Consider the following 18,100-nt stretch of genomic DNA (forward strand, 5'->3'; position numbering starts at 1 on the left):
TCTGATGAAGTGTTTTTTGGAGTGAGGGCAGGACAACCTGTCACTCAAATGAGATCGACCAATAGCAAACCACAACCATCCAATTAATTCGCAATGAACAAAATCAAGTCAAATTTTTTCGTTTTACTCGGATATACGTCACTATCGGCCTTCCACTGGACTATCGCAACTTCCATTTTATGCTGACTTTAATCATCAGAATAAGATTCTATTATAACGGACTGGATGATCTAGTTGCATGAAATAGCCACTGCAAACACTCCTTAATAGCAATAAAACTTCTTGAATATAGTTGCATCTCAATGTGCCATAAATGTGCAGTGTAGTTTCCAGTTCTTTTATTTGCTTATCTGTGCTTATCTTGCTATTTTAGCAGGTGTTTATGATCCACAGATCCGTCTGATGCCGTACCTTATTTCTCTTGAGTAAAGGCCACAGTTTGCTCCTGCTCCGGCGTCTGCTCTCTCCGCGAGCATTGAGGAAGCTTGATTCTGACACGGCCCTCTTCATTGACACACTGTAGTCCTCAAACTCCACGTCACCCGGCGGCTCAAAGCCCGACTTGTATGATTCTACAACTTGCTTACTGTCCTGAGATTAAAAAAGGGATAAAAATGTCAGTAAGGCTTTGTGCTATAACAACAAGAGAGATTAGGATGACTCTTCAAGTTAAGTGGGTTTAAAATCACAACATTTACTAACACAAACCGTAGATATTTCATTTTCATAACACAGTCTGTTCACTGTAATCTATATCATTTACAGGATAAAAAAAATGAATATGCTATAAAATATGGCATATGGTTGGAAACGGCAACATAACTTTCTATTGCATTTTTCTCAATAACTTCAAATACACCCAATGAGTTCAACTGGTGAGGTTCATTTGAATAAATTAGTTAAAACCAACTGACGAATCAAACTGAATTCTTTACTGAATCAGATTAATAAAAAAATAAAAAAATCATGATCAAGATTATTTTGGTCACTATTGTGATCATGATTATTTAACACTAAGAATCATTGACTTTGTAAACATCATGAAATGGATGAATTTGAAAAAGTGGATTTTCTTATACTTTAAATATAATTCAACAGAAAAAAAAGTTACAAATTTAGTTATATAAAAAAAGTTATTTATTTTAAAGTGTGTGTGTGTGTGTGTGTTGTTAAAAATGTAAATAACTTTTTTATATATATTTTATATAACTAAATTTGTACCTTTTTCTTCTGTTGACTTATATTTAAAGTATATATATATTATTAGATTATATTTAGAAAATAATTTAGAATAGAATATAATTTAAAATATATTAGAATATAATTTACTTTGTATTTAAAGATACATACTCACATGTCGCATCATAGAGTTGTTGTAAATAAATTAATAAAATATAAATAATTAAATTATATTATATTTGAACTATTTTTAAAAAATATATATAAATACAAAAAGTATCATTGTCTATCAAGTTATTAATCTTGCTAAAGAAGCTAAATCCTGTAGGAAACACTGTCATGGATGATTTAATATGGCAATACAGACTTCACTGTAAGCTACAGGTTAACCAAAGATAACCTTCCAACTCACATCATAATCACAGTACAATTATGTACTACAGACAATGAAATGCACATCCACCACAGAAATAAGACTGCTGTAAATCCCCTCGATCTAATCCCTCTACTGCAGTACAGGTCAGACCAAGATACTATTTTTAGCATATACATGGCATCCATAACCCTACCAAATGAACCAATGACTTCTATAGGAGGTTGATTTTATGGAGGGCTGCTTCATATGGCCACCAGCACACTATCTCTGAAAAGACACACACACACACACATACTGTACGTGCACACACACACACACACACAGCCCAAAAGCCACAGAGAGGCTTAAGTCTTTGTTGCTAAGCCACTTCAAATCTGCTGCAAAACCCAGCTCGTAAGAGTCAATTAGTGCTGCGCTGGAAATTAGACTTCCCATCTGCCATATTTGGACAGGACGGCAATGGCCACGTGAGCACTGGGACATGATTTAGCAGATGAGACAGACAACAGGCACATCAGCCGTTAGCTGCCAGCTGTAAATTATTGATGGTAACCTGGGCGACGACACTCTATTACGATCACCACTCGTTAGCTTGTAAGTGGGCCAGCGATAATCACAGAAATCTAGTCAGCATTTTGAACTGCTATATTATTCATCTGCTGGCTTCATTTGGAAAAGTTGAATCACCTCGCTGCCAGGAAAACTCCTATGTGCTGCTTCTACAAATCACAGTCCTACCTGTGACGTGGTGCATCAATAAGTCATATAAGTTATCAATAAGTTATTATTTTCCCCCTTATTTCTTCTTCCTTCTTTAATTTTTCATTTCCTGTTTTCATTTCATTTTTATAGCCTATTTACGCATCCTATTTAAAAGTTTGGAGATTTTTTCTTCTTTGATTTTTGAAAGCAATACTTTTATTCAGCAGCAAATCAGTATATCAGAATGATTTCTGAAGGATCATGTGACACTGAAGACTGGAGTAATGATGCTGAAAATTCAGCTTTGATCACAGGAATAAATTGCATTTTAACATATATTCAAATGGAAAAACGTTATTTTAAATTGTAATAATATTTCAGAATATTACTGTTTTTACTATATTTTGATCAAATAAATGCAGCCTTGCTGAGATTTCTTTCAAGAAAAATCATACTGACCCCACATTGAACAGTAGTGCATAAAAATGTCTTGATGCTTATGCTAATGATTATGCTAACACTTAACAATAAGTTTCCATTTGTTAGCATGAACTAACAATAAAAATGACTTCTAAAGCATATATTAATCTAAGTTCATGTTAATTTTAACATTTACTAATGCATTACTAAAATCAAGCATTGCATCTTAATATTTTTTAATGGACCTGAGCTAATATAAACTAATAATAAACAGTAGTGTTTTTGTTAAGTAATATTAAAAAAGACAGATTAATAAAAACTGCTAAATGCTAAAGGGATAGGTCACCCAAAAATGAAAATTATGTCATTATTTCCAAACCCGTAAGACTTTCGTTTGAATGTTTATGAATGTTTACATGTGAATAAAAGTCTAAATTCAATCTGTTCATCATATAAAGCGATTGTGTCTATCCAGAAAATTTGGACTAAACACTCAAGTTTTACAATCTCTTTATGAACTTTTTGAAGTGTCAAAGTGTCAGTTGTGTAGCTGTCAATGGAGGGACACAAAGCTCATCAAAACTATTTCTTAAAAAATATCTTCATTTGTGTTTTACGAAGATGAACAAAAGTCTTACGGTTTTGGAAGGACATGATGACGGTGAGTGATTAATGACAGAGCTTTCATTTTTGGGTGAACTATCCCTTTAACTAAAGGGACCTTTATTGTCAAGTCTTGCCATTATTATTGATTATAGATTCTTAGAAACTATATTAGTAGTGCAGATATTACACTTCATAATTAAGTAGTAATCTGAGTCTAAAAGTGATTTGTGAAGTGATCTTTTTGACTGATTTATTAAAAGAACTGATCAATGAGTCATTAGACACTGATTGGGCATTGTGTATGTGCTATTTTGTTTTAATGTTACTAATTCTGAACAAGAACCAGTTCTCGATTCTCAATTTTTATATTTTTATGGCCTAAAAGATCTTCATTGAATAGGATTTTCCGGCACTAGGCAGATCAACAGATAGCTATGGAATCCGGAACCACAGTGCATTTTCAGCATAAAGGAGCCATAGCACCTAACGTACCATTTTAGGCTCGATGGATTCAGCTGCCTTGGTCATGCCGTCCAGACACTTGCTGACGATGGGTAATACTTTACGCTCGACCTCAGTGTACACCCGCATGCTCTCCCTCACCCTGCCCACTCGCCTCTCCTCCATCTCCTGTATCCTCTGCAAAAGAGAAAACACCATTAAACCATGCAATACTTCACTGTGAAGTTCAAGGTCCAACCAATGCATATCAGACATAAAAGTTAAGCTTAAAAGCATATTTTTCTTTCATCAACATTGGAATATTTGGTAACACTTTAGTTTAGGGTCCAATTCTCACGATGAACTAGATGCTTATTAGCATGCATATTACTAGTATATTGGCTGTTTATTAGTACTTATAAAGCACATATTAATGCCTTATTCTGCATGACCTTATTCTACATCCCTAATCCTACCCAATACCTAAACTTAACAACTACATTACTAACTATTAATAAGCAGTAATTAGGAGTTTACTGAGGCAAAATTCCTAGTTAATAGTGAGAATTGGACCTAATCTAAAGTGTGACTTAATATTTTAATATAATGTTTAATTTATGATGAAGAGAGACAATTACTTGAAAGATATGTGGTATGAGGGTGTAGTAGTGCTCGTGTTGGTCCTTGTTGAACTTCTGCAGGTATGTCAGGTACTCGTTTTTACTGTCTTCAGCTACCTGATGCCTCAACTGAGCTTGCTGCTTCGCCTAGAAAGACAGATAGCACAAAAGACAGAGAGAAAAAAATTAATTAAGATCCTTTCTACAAAGAATGACATCAGAACGTAAAGGCCAAGGACTGACAAATAAAACATTCACCTTTTGACATGACAAATAAACATACAGTGAGAGTCTATTAGCAGATTACAGAGTATAATATAAACATGTAGTCTGATGTCAACTTCAGATCAATAGAGTCAGTGATCTACACACTTAACCAAGCCCTTAACCAAACAGCACAGATCAAACATAGAAATATAATCAAATGATGTACTCAGGAAAAATAACGCAAAAGCTAGCTATGTTTATCAGTAATTCATTCAGCAGATTTGTGGGTCATCGATTTTTTATGTAGAGTTTAACTGATAGGAGAATGATTTTCAGTAGACTACTGGAATGGAATGATTTACTTTACACATTCACTGAGCGTCCACTAAAAAATAAACGAAAACCGAAAATGTGCATTATCCGATAACAAGGCCGTCGGTTGATTTATCGCTGCATTAGTACATTTACATAGTTAAATTCAGCATGAAACAGAAGTTGTGATCCCTATTGTGACCTATATCCGATTGAAATGGCTTCAGAAACAAGAACAAATTTAGGGCAGGACTTGATTTTGTCCATGTGGAATTGATTAGATGGTTGTGCTTTTCTATTGGTCGATCTCATGTGAGTGACAGGTTGTCCCGTCCTCACGGCAAAAGAGAAGTCGCTGAAAAAGGAAGGGGAACTTATTTTAATTCTATGAATTTTCGAAAAACATTGATGTGCACAGGTAAATAATTTATAATAATACTGCAATATTCCACATACAATAAAAGAAGTGTCAATTTTGATTTCATGGTGACTTTAAGCAGATGAAGTTGTCAAATGATGCTTTTAAGGAGTAGCTCAGAGCTATAATTTTACTTTGTAACGTGTTAAATATGAATATTTTTTTACACAAAAACTCATCGCATTGCTTCAGAAGGCCTTTATTAACCCCCCGAAGTCGTGTGGAGTTCGTTTATGATGGATGGATGCACTTTTTAAGCTTCATACTTGATGGTTGCAATCCACTGCCATTATAAAGCTTGGAAGAGCAGGACATTTATTAATATAACTCTGATTGTATTCGTCTGAAAGAAGAAAGTCATATACACCTAAGATGACTTGAGGGTGAGTAAATCATGGGCTAATTTTCATTTTAAAGTGAACTACTACTTTAATCTAAAAAAGGTGAGATACTGTCTATGACTAACCTTAAAATGTTAGAAAGCAAAATAGTCAATTTTGGTCATTTTTTACTTAGTTTGCTACATGACCTAATCAATATGCATGTTTCATTCATCTAGTGGTGTTTAAATAGTTACAGTATCATTTGAAATTAAACAGTTACTCTGAATTTTAATCCCATTTTATGGAGCCCCTAAAGGGACATGGTGATGGAAAAGAATATGAGATGGTAGGGACAAAAATAAGTCAATGCTTTTGCATTCTCTCGCAAATGTTTTGCGTTCTCCCACCACCATGTCCCTTTAGGTTCTCTGTACTCATTTTGTGTATAAATGTCTTAAATCATGGCAGTCTTGATTAAATAATGAGTCAAAAAGGATGCAGTTGATATTCCTTCAGGATCATTTGAACCTGGAAATGGAAGGTCAATTTAACTGTATTGCATTGTGGGATATATCACTCAGTGTGCTCTGGTTGTATATTGCACACTCCAGAGATAGTGTAGTATAATGATGAAGAAGACTCTGACAAGAATAACACGATGGAGTATCGACAGTGTATGAGAAAATAAATACACAAATACATACACGCACACACACACACACACACACACACACACACACTAAAATGACAATGAATGCTCCAAAAACAAAATGTGAAAGTGAAAGTCCAAATTATTCGCACCAAACATCCATTCATCATGCATACTAACTAAACACATACAGCAGACCGAAAAAGCATTTGGACACTTAAGTCACACACAAATTTGTGAATGTTAATTGCATTAAATACAAAATATAAATCCAAGTTGCATATGCAAAAAAGGTAAAGCTTTTCTCAGAAATAACTTCACTAAACTTGCATTTTTGCTCAATGACTTTTTCGTGGATTCTTACAGGTATCCTAACAGAAATAGTTCATCACATTAACTATGTTCCACTCATATTTTGCAACCCCGAAGTGTCACAATATTTTTTTAATTAATTTTGAACAACATATCTATATCTAAAACACATCAAACTGAAATGTTTTGCTTGAAAATTGTGTTTGTGCCACTTGATTTAATACAGCACATAATGCAATGAAATTCATTCATTTTAAAGAGTCTAAATGCTTTAAGTGGCCTCTGTACATACTGTATACAACATCATGTACATGAACCAGACAGTGTGCACAGACTCTCAAACTCAGGACTTTTTGTGGGGTGACAGTAATAGCTATTGATTTTGTGTAACCCTAAACGTAAACGTAGCCCATTTTCGCAATCGAAATGCATTTTAACATCAGTCTTCCATGACAAGTCTTATTCTGTACATTTGTAGAAGGTGAATACAGGAAAGATTCGCTGCAAGCATAGACGTGAACGTAACAAAAGCTAAAAACGAAAAAAAAAGAGAAAAAAAACGAAAATTACGACAAACACTCTTTGCTGATATGGGTAATACACCGAACAAGTTGACAAACTCCTCACCGACAAAGACGACTCTTGGTTCAAACCTACCTTGAGAGAACACCGCTTTAAGACATGTTAAAAAACAAAGACAGAATCGATTAGTGTCACAGACACACTAATAACAGAAGTTACTTAAGAAGACATCTATACATGGGCTAAACAAAATCCAAATCTGTTCATTTAGCCTTATAATAATAACAAACAGGCCGCTGCCATATTAGTTGTTTTTTCTTTCTTATTGAAACTACCTTTATTATTATTGAACATTTAAATAATAATAAAAAATCCGGTAACACTTTACTATAAGGTCCCATTAGTAAACATTAGTTAATGCATTATCTAACATAAATTAACAATGAGTAATACATTTGTTACAGTATCTATTTATCTTTGTTAACGTTAATAAAAATATTAATTGAAAAAGTTTAGTTCATGTTATCTGAGGTCCATGAAATAACAGATGCAACTTTTGATTTTAATAATGTAATAGTAAATGTTGTTTGAGTTTTTGAAATATTCACAAAAATGAATCAAACTTACTAATTTATATTTGAAACACTATTAAACATCTGTGTTAACAATCTCATAATAGCGAGAGACTGCAAAACTAAATCAATGACCTTAAAAAAGTACATTAATATCACCTCAGTATTCACAATGCTGCTTAATTTTATTAATTAAATTTGCAATTATAATCATGGTGAATATATATATATATACACTATATTTACAATATACATTGTCCAGCCCTAGTGTTCATACTAAAGCTCCAGTTTATAATTTTGCCTACATATTTCTGTGTACAGTAGAAAAGCAAACTGTTTACGTTTTTGAAACCTGGCATTGAATATGAAATTATTTGGTTTGTTTGAATTGGAAAATAATATATAATATTATCTGTTTAAAATATCTGCCCAATGCCAAATAAAAAAACAACGGAAATTTAGCAGGTACCAATTTGATCACAGATTTATCGTGCATACTGTCCAACTTCTCTTTGAACAAAATATGTATTTTCTGCAGTACAGAGAAGGTAGGAGCAGGTGAGGTACAGTATAAGGTGTAAGGTGGGAACTTGACATCGGTTATATCAGCGTCCGTCACCACCGCCTCGTTCCAAAGAGGGATCATCCACACAGACTCACAGAAAAGGATGAAAGCAGTCATGGAGAATGAGGGGTTTATGATAGGATCGGTCTCTTCTCCATCACACACACGCGTGATCCATACCTTTTCCACGTCTGCTTTAGTCACGTTAATGTCGGCATCCACCTTGTCGAAGTAATGCTGGGCGCGATCCGCTTCCTTACAGTCTCTTTCAAATCTTCTCTTACTCTGAAAAGAGCAAAGAAACTTGCATTAAAATTAAAAATTATTATTATTTTTTAATTGCTGAAAAAAGTATGCAACTAATATGCACTAAAAAATGTAGTTCAGCTTGTAGTGGCGCTACTTTTAGTTAATTACTCTATCCCCCAGTTTCACAGACAAGGCTTAAGCCTAGTCTCAGGCTAAAATGCATGTTTGAGCTGTTTTAATTGAAAGCAACTTGCACTGACAAATCTTAAAATATGTCAGTGCCATTGTTTTGTCTCAAGATGCACATCAGTAATGTTTTTTCTGAGGCACGTTTATAAAAAAAGCGACTTAAATTTCCTAATTGAACTAAGGCCTAATCCTGGCTTAATCTAAGCCCTGTCTGTGAAACCACAATAGTTACTTTCTTTTTGTATTAAAACCTGTAGCAGTAAGTTGTTGCTTATTTTAAAAGAGACACCTTTTACAGACACCTGTGGCTCATTTCAAACAAGCGTTTACTGTTCAAAGTGTCCCAGTTCTAGCTCATATCTCAGACAGGTGATGAAAGAGAAGGCAGTATCAGGAAAAATTTGAATAGTCACACTATGTTCTGTTCAGTTAAACTGACTCACCGATTCCAGCTGCTTCCAGGAATTCTCAATGTGCTGTTGCGCTCTGCGGCCATCATGAAAATGCTAGACAAGAAATATAATTACAATTTAATGCACTACCATTCAAAAGTTTAGGGTTGTTAAGATTTCTTTCCCTCTTATGCTCACCAAGGCTGCATTCATTCCATCAAAAATGCAGTAAAAACGTTAATATACAATTAATTACAATTTAAAATAACTGTTTATATTTTAATATATCTTACAATGTAATGTACTCCTGTGATGGCAACGCTGAATTTTCAGCAGCCATCACTCCACTCTTCAGTATCACATGATCCACATGCTTCATTTTTTTTCAGGATTCTTTGATGAATAAAAAGTCTTTGAAATCTTTTGTAACATTATTAATATCTTTACTGTCACTTTTGATCAATTTAATGCATTCTTGATGAATAAAACTATTACAATTTCTTAAAAAAAAATCGTACTGACCCCAAACTTTTGAACGGTAGTTACAAATAGTGAAAACTAGATTTTCAACATTCTCTGAAGAAAATGCAAAGAAAATGTGCAAAACTAAAAACAAACACACTAAAAATAGACAAGCTGAAATGGAGACTGTACAGTTGGAGGTTAATAAAAAAGGGTACAGAACATTAGGATAGGTAAATTTTTATAGAAAAGGAATGACATTTTTACGCATTAATTACATTAATAGCTCATTTGATCATAATTTACCGTATTATTTTTAAAAATTTCAAATTTGGCTGTTTATACCAGAAACAATCTATGAAAAACTATATTGTACAGTAACTTTTTACCATAATTAAAGGGGTTTGAGGATTAGGAAATGATATTTCAGCTCTTGCACAGTCATGACAACTATCCCAGTCCAACACGTCCTTATAAAATATTATGCTGAAAAGACATTTAATTGGAAACTAAGCTGATTAAATGAAATATGAGACAATCAAGCCAGACAGCAGCTGTTAGAAAGATTATATTCCAGAGCTATCGCTGAATCCTTCCAAACCCCGCGTCATTCCATAAAGAATTCAATTACGGCAGCAAAGACATACTCTTGTACAATAAATGTTAATTAACTGCAGAATTCCTCCCTGGAACACAAATCATTTATTTAGGGGTTCTCATTAGCGAAAACTTCACTGACAAGCCGGCATAGGCGATCACTTGTGTCTTCCCACTCATGGCATTCCACTACTCTCTTTATGAAAAATACATAAAGACCACTTTCTCTCAGCGTGACATTTGAACACAAAAGGCAGACAAAATGCATCAACAGAGGGAATGAAGCTTCCCTCAGCTCGTGTGCGGTGGTGTTTTACTCTGCTGTCGTATTACTTCCAGCCACCAGCCTCAGACAGAGGCCTCCTGAACCCGTGCGAGAACCTTTAGACAAGAGAGGCCAAGAGCGGGGGGAGGGCGACCTTCTCAAACTCCATTGACCTGAATACATGACCCACATTGGGTCTGGCTTCATTCCACGGAGCTGGGAGAAATCATAAACAAAATAATACCATATTCCTACGCGATTAACCCTGGATTTGTAAGAGGTGAGCCTGTGCTGGAGCGCAGAGAAAGAATTACTGTAGTTTCATACATTTATTGAACGGGTGATTTATGTTATTGAGGGATTTGATTCTTTTTTTGGAAGATGATCTCTTTAAATGATCTCTAGAAAGCAGGATTTTTTGGCATCGTCCTGACAAGAAAAGCACGAAAAAGACATGTTCGTACCGATTTCCGTTCAGCCTTCAGTTCTTGAGTGTAGCGGGTCAATTCGGCGGTGATCTGAGAGGACAGGTTTTCGGCGATGACCTCGTGTTGGCCCGCGTAGTCGTTCAGCTCATTTAAGGTAATCAGAAATGCTCTACATGACGTGTACCTAACAGCAAATGCGAAAACGTTATAATACATCAACAAAAAACAAGAGGAGACATTATAGATGTGACAATAATTTGTTTCTCTTTCTTAATTAAAAATGGCCCACTCATGATTAAGACTACAATAGTAGTCAACTTAATTTGTTGTTCAGATGCTGATATTAATGCTGGCCAATGTAATGCCAAAATACATAGTGGCCCCAAAAATGTATGGACCCTTAAGTCACATTAAAAATGTCTGCATGTCAGTTGTATGAGCCCTTTTAACTAATTGGTGTCAACTTATAACCTAATAAACTTCTTTTTTGTTAAAGATTTGGATTGAAAAGCATGTTATTGCTCCAATAAATAATACTTGTAAAGTTTGATATTTTGTTCTACAATGCAAAAGCATTCAAGCAAGTCTGGCTGAAGTGAACAAATCATTTTGGGGCAACCAAACAATGCATTGTAATTACAGAAAATGAGACCTATGCAAAATTGCTCAAATTAAATTAACACTCACTTATGTGTACACTACCAGTCAAAGAAGTTTGGGTTAGAAATGATTTTCTTCAGTAAGGATGCATTACATTATTTTCAACCTTGATAATAATAAGAAATGTTTCTTGAGCAGCAAATCATCTAATTAGAATGATTTCTGAAGGATCATGTGACACTAAAGAGTAGAGTAATGATGCTGAAAATTCAGCTTTGATCACAGGAATAAAAATTACATTTTAAAATATATTCACATAGAAAACAGTTATTTTAAATTATAATAATATTTCACACTTTGCTTTTTCTGTATTTTTTATTTAAAAAAATGCAGCATGTGCATAAGAGACTTCTATAATAAATATTAATAAAATCTTTCACTTCAAACTTTTGAACCCTAGTATACAGGAAATGAACTGTTTTGTGTAAGTAAAGGTGATACATCATTAGTAAATGGCTATGTTTAAGATATCAATGCATGTGTATGATTGATGTGTGCCAAAATGTTCTCACTCACTTGTACTCCTCCTCATCTTTAGAGTTCTTCTTCAGCTGATACTTCTTGGACAGATTCCTGTAAGACATACAAAACAGTATTTTATTGGTGTCAATATTTTATGTTAAAATATTTTCTCCTATTAAACAACTATAAGCAAGCCGTTTGTAAATTAATTTTGTTTGTTTGAACCAGCCCAATACTGGCTCAACCTCCATCTACCATTGGTTGGACAAACAGTCCCGCCCTAAAACTCACACCATTGGTTGAGGCTCAACCAATGGTGTGAGTTTTAGGGCGGGACTGTTTGTCCAACCAATGGTAGATGGAGGAAGTGTTTAGTCATTTTTGATGAAGCTGGTGGTACATAAATTGCACATTTTAAAGGTACACTGTAACTTTTTTTCCAATACCTCATCAATCCTTGTTCCAAAACGTGTTTTTGTCTTACCCTGATTCACTACGGTAAGCTTATTATAATGAGCTTATATTGTAGTGTTTATATCATACATCACTCGCCCATGCATTTCTCGTCATATCCGTAAATAGAGGAAAGTTGGTCACTGGCCACTTTGATGCATGTATGGTGTAGTGGCATAGGTTAGTTGACACAACGGGCGGAAAAGGTTGACACGCGGACATGACGGACACGCTAAATCTCAAATCACCCGTTTAAAAAAAAGGAGAGTCTGCAGGCATAAAGAGAACGTGACAGAGCTCGTAATAAAACAAGGATCAACATTATCTTGGCTTTTCAAAGATGAGGAATTACAAACATGTTGTAAAAGCGATGGCGTTTTTAATACTCAACTGGTGAGTGAGGTATTTTATTGAACAGATAAATTGCCTTATGTAGCTCTCTAACAGAGGTCATTGTAAAGCATTATCTATTGTGTGAAGGGTCATTTCATTATGGTTGTTGTAGGGCTGTGCTGGAATTTATTTTCAAGGACGTACCATGTCTAGTCAGCTTGAAATCCTTTCCATCTAAACTGGTCATATCTTCATAAGCCTAGTAGTGAATGTTTTATGAGCAGTAGGATACCCATATTCATTTAATGAGTCGAAGCACAACCAAAACAATGTTCTTCTGCAAAATGCATACAGTTTTGTTTTTTAACCATTAGAGGGCCAAAAGATACTTAGTGTACCTCTAAATAGTAATTAATTTTTTTTTTTTGTTAATTAATTTACATCCTCTCAGTTATAAAAAACAGCAAATTTAAGAAAAAATTTCTTCCACCAAAAAAATAAATAAACTATTGGTTTTGCAGAAAGCATGGCAAACTAAGACATTTTACTGTTTCAAATGTGCCTTTGTCTCCCGGTAATCTGAATGAATGAAATTGTGCATGTCACTGACAAATAACATCTAATGGTGCTTGTGGTGCAATGCGAGGCTGCGGAGCAAACAAAAGCTAATATTGTCACCATCAGAATAATCGTATCATCCCGCCGAACAAGGCGTCCGATTCATGAGGCAGACCTTTGTCAATCAGAGTGGAAAATTGAGTACAGGACGACGTCAAACGACACAGTAAAAACGAGAAAATCATTGCTTTATACATGAATATTATGTGATTAATTTCAAGAGGGCCTATAAATGGCTTAAAATCAATTATGATGGTGAGAGCGCATGCTGACGGTGCCGCCCCCTCTATGCTTTTTCCTGCAGCTTTCCTTCACTCTATCTCTCCCTCTCTCTGCACACACCCAACGGTAACTCCCAGGAGTCTGACGTGTTGCTAGGCAGATCACCATCTTGCAGTTTCTTGACAAGACCACACCGATGCAGTTGCTTTATTGTCTGCTAGTTTCCCTACGATCTGCCTAATGGGCCGCCCTACGTGTCAATATGCGACGGAAAATAGGAAAAAGGTTAACAAAGCCATAAATAAATCCTCATTAGAATAACCCAACCCAGCGGTTTTCAAAGGACTATTATTCCTCGGCCAGACAGATCCATGTCGATGCGGTTTATCTGCTAACATGTGCTTAGCGCTTAATAAATCTTTCACCCATGGCTGCGATCTGAACAAAAAAAAAAAAGCCTCTGGGAAATGTTGTGAATTAAAGACTCTTTCTTCAGAAACAAAATACAGTCTGGCACACTTCTTAAAAATAACAACAAAGCATGGATTGAGCAAACGGCCACATAAAAAGAGGATTTACTCTTATGAGATCAGAACATGCAAACAGAAAGGGCCTGTTTGGTGCGCCTGCCTGGTCAAATCGGCGAGCTCCAGCTGTGGGGTTTATTATAAACGCTGAGGTTTCTCTGCGTATGTCTTTGAGCAGGAGCGCAGATGATGCTGGTAAGTCATCCAGTATCCTCGGGGTCAAAACTGCTGCTTAATAAACTTCCAAAATGCAGTCAGGAAGAAATATTACAGTATCAGTGGTGGATAATAAAAATGTAGGTCAGAGCTGTGGAAACCCAGTATCCATGGCAATACACATTGGACATGTGACCTGTTTAATGTTTGTTCTCACTGACATAATACATTTAACAGCATCTTTATGAACACTTGCATAATACATTTGCCATTTACTGTGAATCATATGTTATCCAGATATCTGGCATATTCAGACTTAACTAATCAGTTCTGACTAACAGTTCAGTACTTTGCTGATGCAGTGAAATTTCAATCTGTGAGGATCAAAAATAGTATTTAATTCACTGGATTATGCAAAAATAGAGAATGCAACATGGTTATTGAATATATTACTATTTTTAGTGAATTATAATAATTATATTAAAATATATACAATTACTGTAATATAAGATTTTGGTTACATCGCTCATCCCTACAAAACTGACACATTTAGTATCGATGTGACTGCATTGATAGTATCAGATGATAACACAAAAACTTGAATTGAGCTAGATAATGATCAGTAACTGAATCAACATTGAATCTGAATTGAGCCAAAAAAAAAAAAAAAGTCTTCTGCTGATCTTTACAGCTAAAAGTTGTTTCAAAACTGATGAATTTTGTAACATTAACACTTATTTTCCAGTTTATTACAGTGAAGCTGCTGTTTAAACAATATTTTTTTGTATAAAGCACTTAATAAATAAATGTGACTTGTATTGACATAAAATTTGAGCAACTAAAGGATGATAACATGACCCTATCATTATAAGATCTACAAATATATGAGTTACACATCTTACCTGATCTGTTTGGCATAGCTCAGTTCGATTTCAGACCGTTCCTTCACAAACTTAGTGTAGCGCTCCAAAAACTCAATGCCCCACTGAGTGTGTTTCTCTAGATTATCAAACTGATCCTGCAAAGGACAGCAAAACAAAAGACTGAAAGTTAACATATGAAGGACTGAACATTTAGAGTGTCTCACGTTCATATCAATTACAAAAAATGAAATAGCAATTAAGGTATAGTGCCAAAAGGAACACTTTAGGAGATAAAAAAGTATAGATTTTGCTTTGATGGATTTGATATAACTATGAAAGAGGACCCAAAGGAGAGATATCAAGTCATCCCATATAATTTCATGAGTGTGCAGTATTGTCTGACATTGGCAATGAGTCAGATCCATTATTCAGCAGTGCTAGCCCTCCAGCCGTAATGCTTATCACTATACACACAGTACAAACTTCATCCATCACAGAGCATTTAACTTGTTTTGAAACCTATTAACCACTAGGTTACTGTTACAGAACATATTGATCTGAATCTCCTGTGAGTACCATAGTATAGCTTTTAAAGCATTTGTCAGTTTAAATAGACAATTTTGAATAATTCTCAGTTTATTACTTATTGGCCATTCAACTGATATTTTTATCCACAGTAAAATTTTCAACATCTTTTATTGTCTGTAACTGTGTTTTTATGACCAGTGACTTAAACTTTGATCAAATATTTCAGTAACACTTTAGTTTAGGGTCCAATTCTCACTATGAACTAGTTGCTTAGGATTTTGGCCATGTAACTTATTCCACATGAGCATATTCAACATCCCTTAATCCTGCCCAATACCTAAACGTAATAACTACCTTACTAACTATTAATAAGCCGTAATTAGGAGTTTACTGAGGCAAAAGGCGTAGGTAATAGTGAGAATTGGACCCTAATCTAAAGTGTGACCAATATTTGTATAGTTGTCTGACACAAATTAAAGCAGTTTTTAGAAATCAATAACTTATCCCTAAACTTAAATGATTGTCAAGTACAAAGAGCACTGTTGTCATACTATTGGATGAAGGCTTTAATTTATTGTTGTAGCTTTTAATTAAATTAAACAAGAATCTGCTGATTCAGATGATACGACTTCTGACATTTAACATCCATTAGCTTGGGTTTAGTCCTGTAAATCCTTTTAAAATATCACTCTTGTAATATTTTATGAAGACTTACAGCTTCTACTGTCACCTGAGGAGGGTGGTGGCCACGCAAGATGATTTCACCCCATAACTTATTTCTAAATGGTTAAACCGATGATGTTACAACCCACCCAAATTCCCTGGTCTCTCCTACACATATTACAACAACTTGAGATGAAGTGGGTCCTGGACTGAAATTCAGAACCTTTTTGGTTAGCACTCTGATTTTTAACCACTAGGCTATACAACCCTGAATATTTTATCCGGCATTATGGTGTTGTTACTAGGTAAAGGTCCCATGATGTTACAGCTAGCCTAGCAAGGACCAGAAATGATTAGAAAACGTTAAAATATTAAGACAGTATAATACCATAATAGAAGCTGTAACATGTGGTGCAACAATACAACACTGTGTTACTTTGTTACAGACACATTGCAACATTAAAGCTGAGAAAAGACATGCCTGGGAATAACCTGTGCACCTGCTCCAGCCTCATTCACTTGTGGTTAGGGACAGCATTAGCACAGGATTATTGCCATCTAGGGTATTTAGTCAACGCTGATGACTAATAACTGCATTAAACGAGCTTCAGGGAGTATGCATTTGCTTGCATTCAAATATCTGGACGTGCATGCATAAAATTCAGGGCTAAATTCGTGAAATGAAAGATTCCTGTAACAGTTTGCTAGAATTTGCGGTCTGCAACACTGTAAAATGGGCGGTGCGGTGGGTTATTAATCCATCACTAATGGGCATATTCATGTTACTAATGGAAATCGTAAAACATTTGTGCGCTATATTGCTCAATATCTTGCAGATGCATTCACCTCCATGCCTCACGTCGGTAACGTTACTCACCCACAGCTCCGTCCCCCAACTGCAGCTCATGGTTTCAAGGCAGTTCCTCCGCGATAATCCTCTGTTTGAATGCATGCGTGATTTTCGCCCAGGAACAGCTTTCAGATATTAAAAATAATACTAACTGGTCTAATACCAGTGTATACCGTCAAGGATTTGTACCTCGATCGGCGAGACCGTCCGTTTTCACCTCCGCATTCTGTAAATTGCCGATGAAACTGGAAAATGGAAATGAAGATAATGCCTTGTGTACTCGTGCATTCACGCGCCTCAGAGAGAACTGGACGGCCACGCGCAGAGCGGCACGCAGCAGCGCCAGAATCCACCTCACAACACCAGTTACTCACAGATAAACTGATAACAAGATGTGTGCTCTCAAATATGTGGATTCGTGCGACTACGGATAAAGAGGAAAATGAATGGGGAAGGACATTTTGAAATCTTTTCTTTGAATAGCTTTTCTTTCATTTCTTCCTTCTTTTGTCTTGTTCCAGGTGTGAAAAATTGTTTTAATGATTTCGTTTTTACTAGTTAGTTCTAGTGCCTATATAGTGTGCAATTTTGCTCTTATAAAATAAAGAAAAATAGTCAAATAAATGAACAAAGAAGTTTCAAGAAAAAATTCAGGAAAATATTTTTTAACAGTACTTGGGTTAACACTAGAACAGTACTACATTAAAATAGCTTTAATAATAGTAATTAATATTTTTTTTTATAATAACAGACCGCTTAAAGTAATTTTATGGACCCTTAGTTAAAAACCTTGGTTCTAATGGAAATATTTCATATAATATTTAGTGTGTCATTCCAGATACCTGGCTGGTTATAAGTTAGGTCTTTGAAAAACAAGTTCATTTAGTAACCAGTTGCTATTTGGCGTCGAAATAAAATACACACTAAATAAAATAAAATAATATAAAAATACTTAATTT

At 35.0% G+C, this 18,100-nt stretch overlaps 1 protein-coding gene across 3 annotated transcripts in view; it reads right to left on the minus strand.

Annotated features, from left to right (window-relative positions):
- Positions 1-17,511, minus strand: part of fnbp1a (formin binding protein 1a) — a 28,544-nt gene extending 11,033 nt beyond the window's left edge. The window contains exons 1-10 of one of the 3 annotated variants that reach the window (XM_079897650.1): positions 17,169-17,511; positions 15,140-15,255; positions 11,983-12,039; positions 10,843-10,990; positions 9,106-9,168; positions 8,405-8,509; positions 7,223-7,237; positions 4,363-4,491; positions 3,776-3,922; positions 412-591 (exon numbers count right to left, since the gene is read on the minus strand). In XM_079897650.1, coding sequence (XP_079753776.1) covers positions 412-591; positions 3,776-3,922; positions 4,363-4,491; positions 7,223-7,237; positions 8,405-8,509; positions 9,106-9,168; positions 10,843-10,990; positions 11,983-12,039; positions 15,140-15,255; positions 17,169-17,243 — 1,035 coding nt within the window. In that variant the 5' untranslated portion in view covers positions 17,244-17,511. The remainder of the gene's footprint in view (positions 1-411; positions 592-3,775; positions 3,923-4,362; positions 4,492-7,222; positions 7,238-8,404; positions 8,510-9,105; positions 9,169-10,842; positions 10,991-11,982; positions 12,040-15,139; positions 15,256-17,168) is intronic. The other 2 variants (XM_079897651.1, XM_079897652.1) reach the window with 2 other exon arrangements.
- Positions 17,512-18,100: the final 589 nt, after the last annotated feature.

The sequence above is a fragment of the Squalius cephalus genome (assembly GCF_949319135.1).
Source record: "Squalius cephalus genome assembly, chromosome: 16".
Classification (NCBI taxonomy): Eukaryota; Metazoa; Chordata; class Actinopteri; order Cypriniformes; family Leuciscidae; genus Squalius; species Squalius cephalus.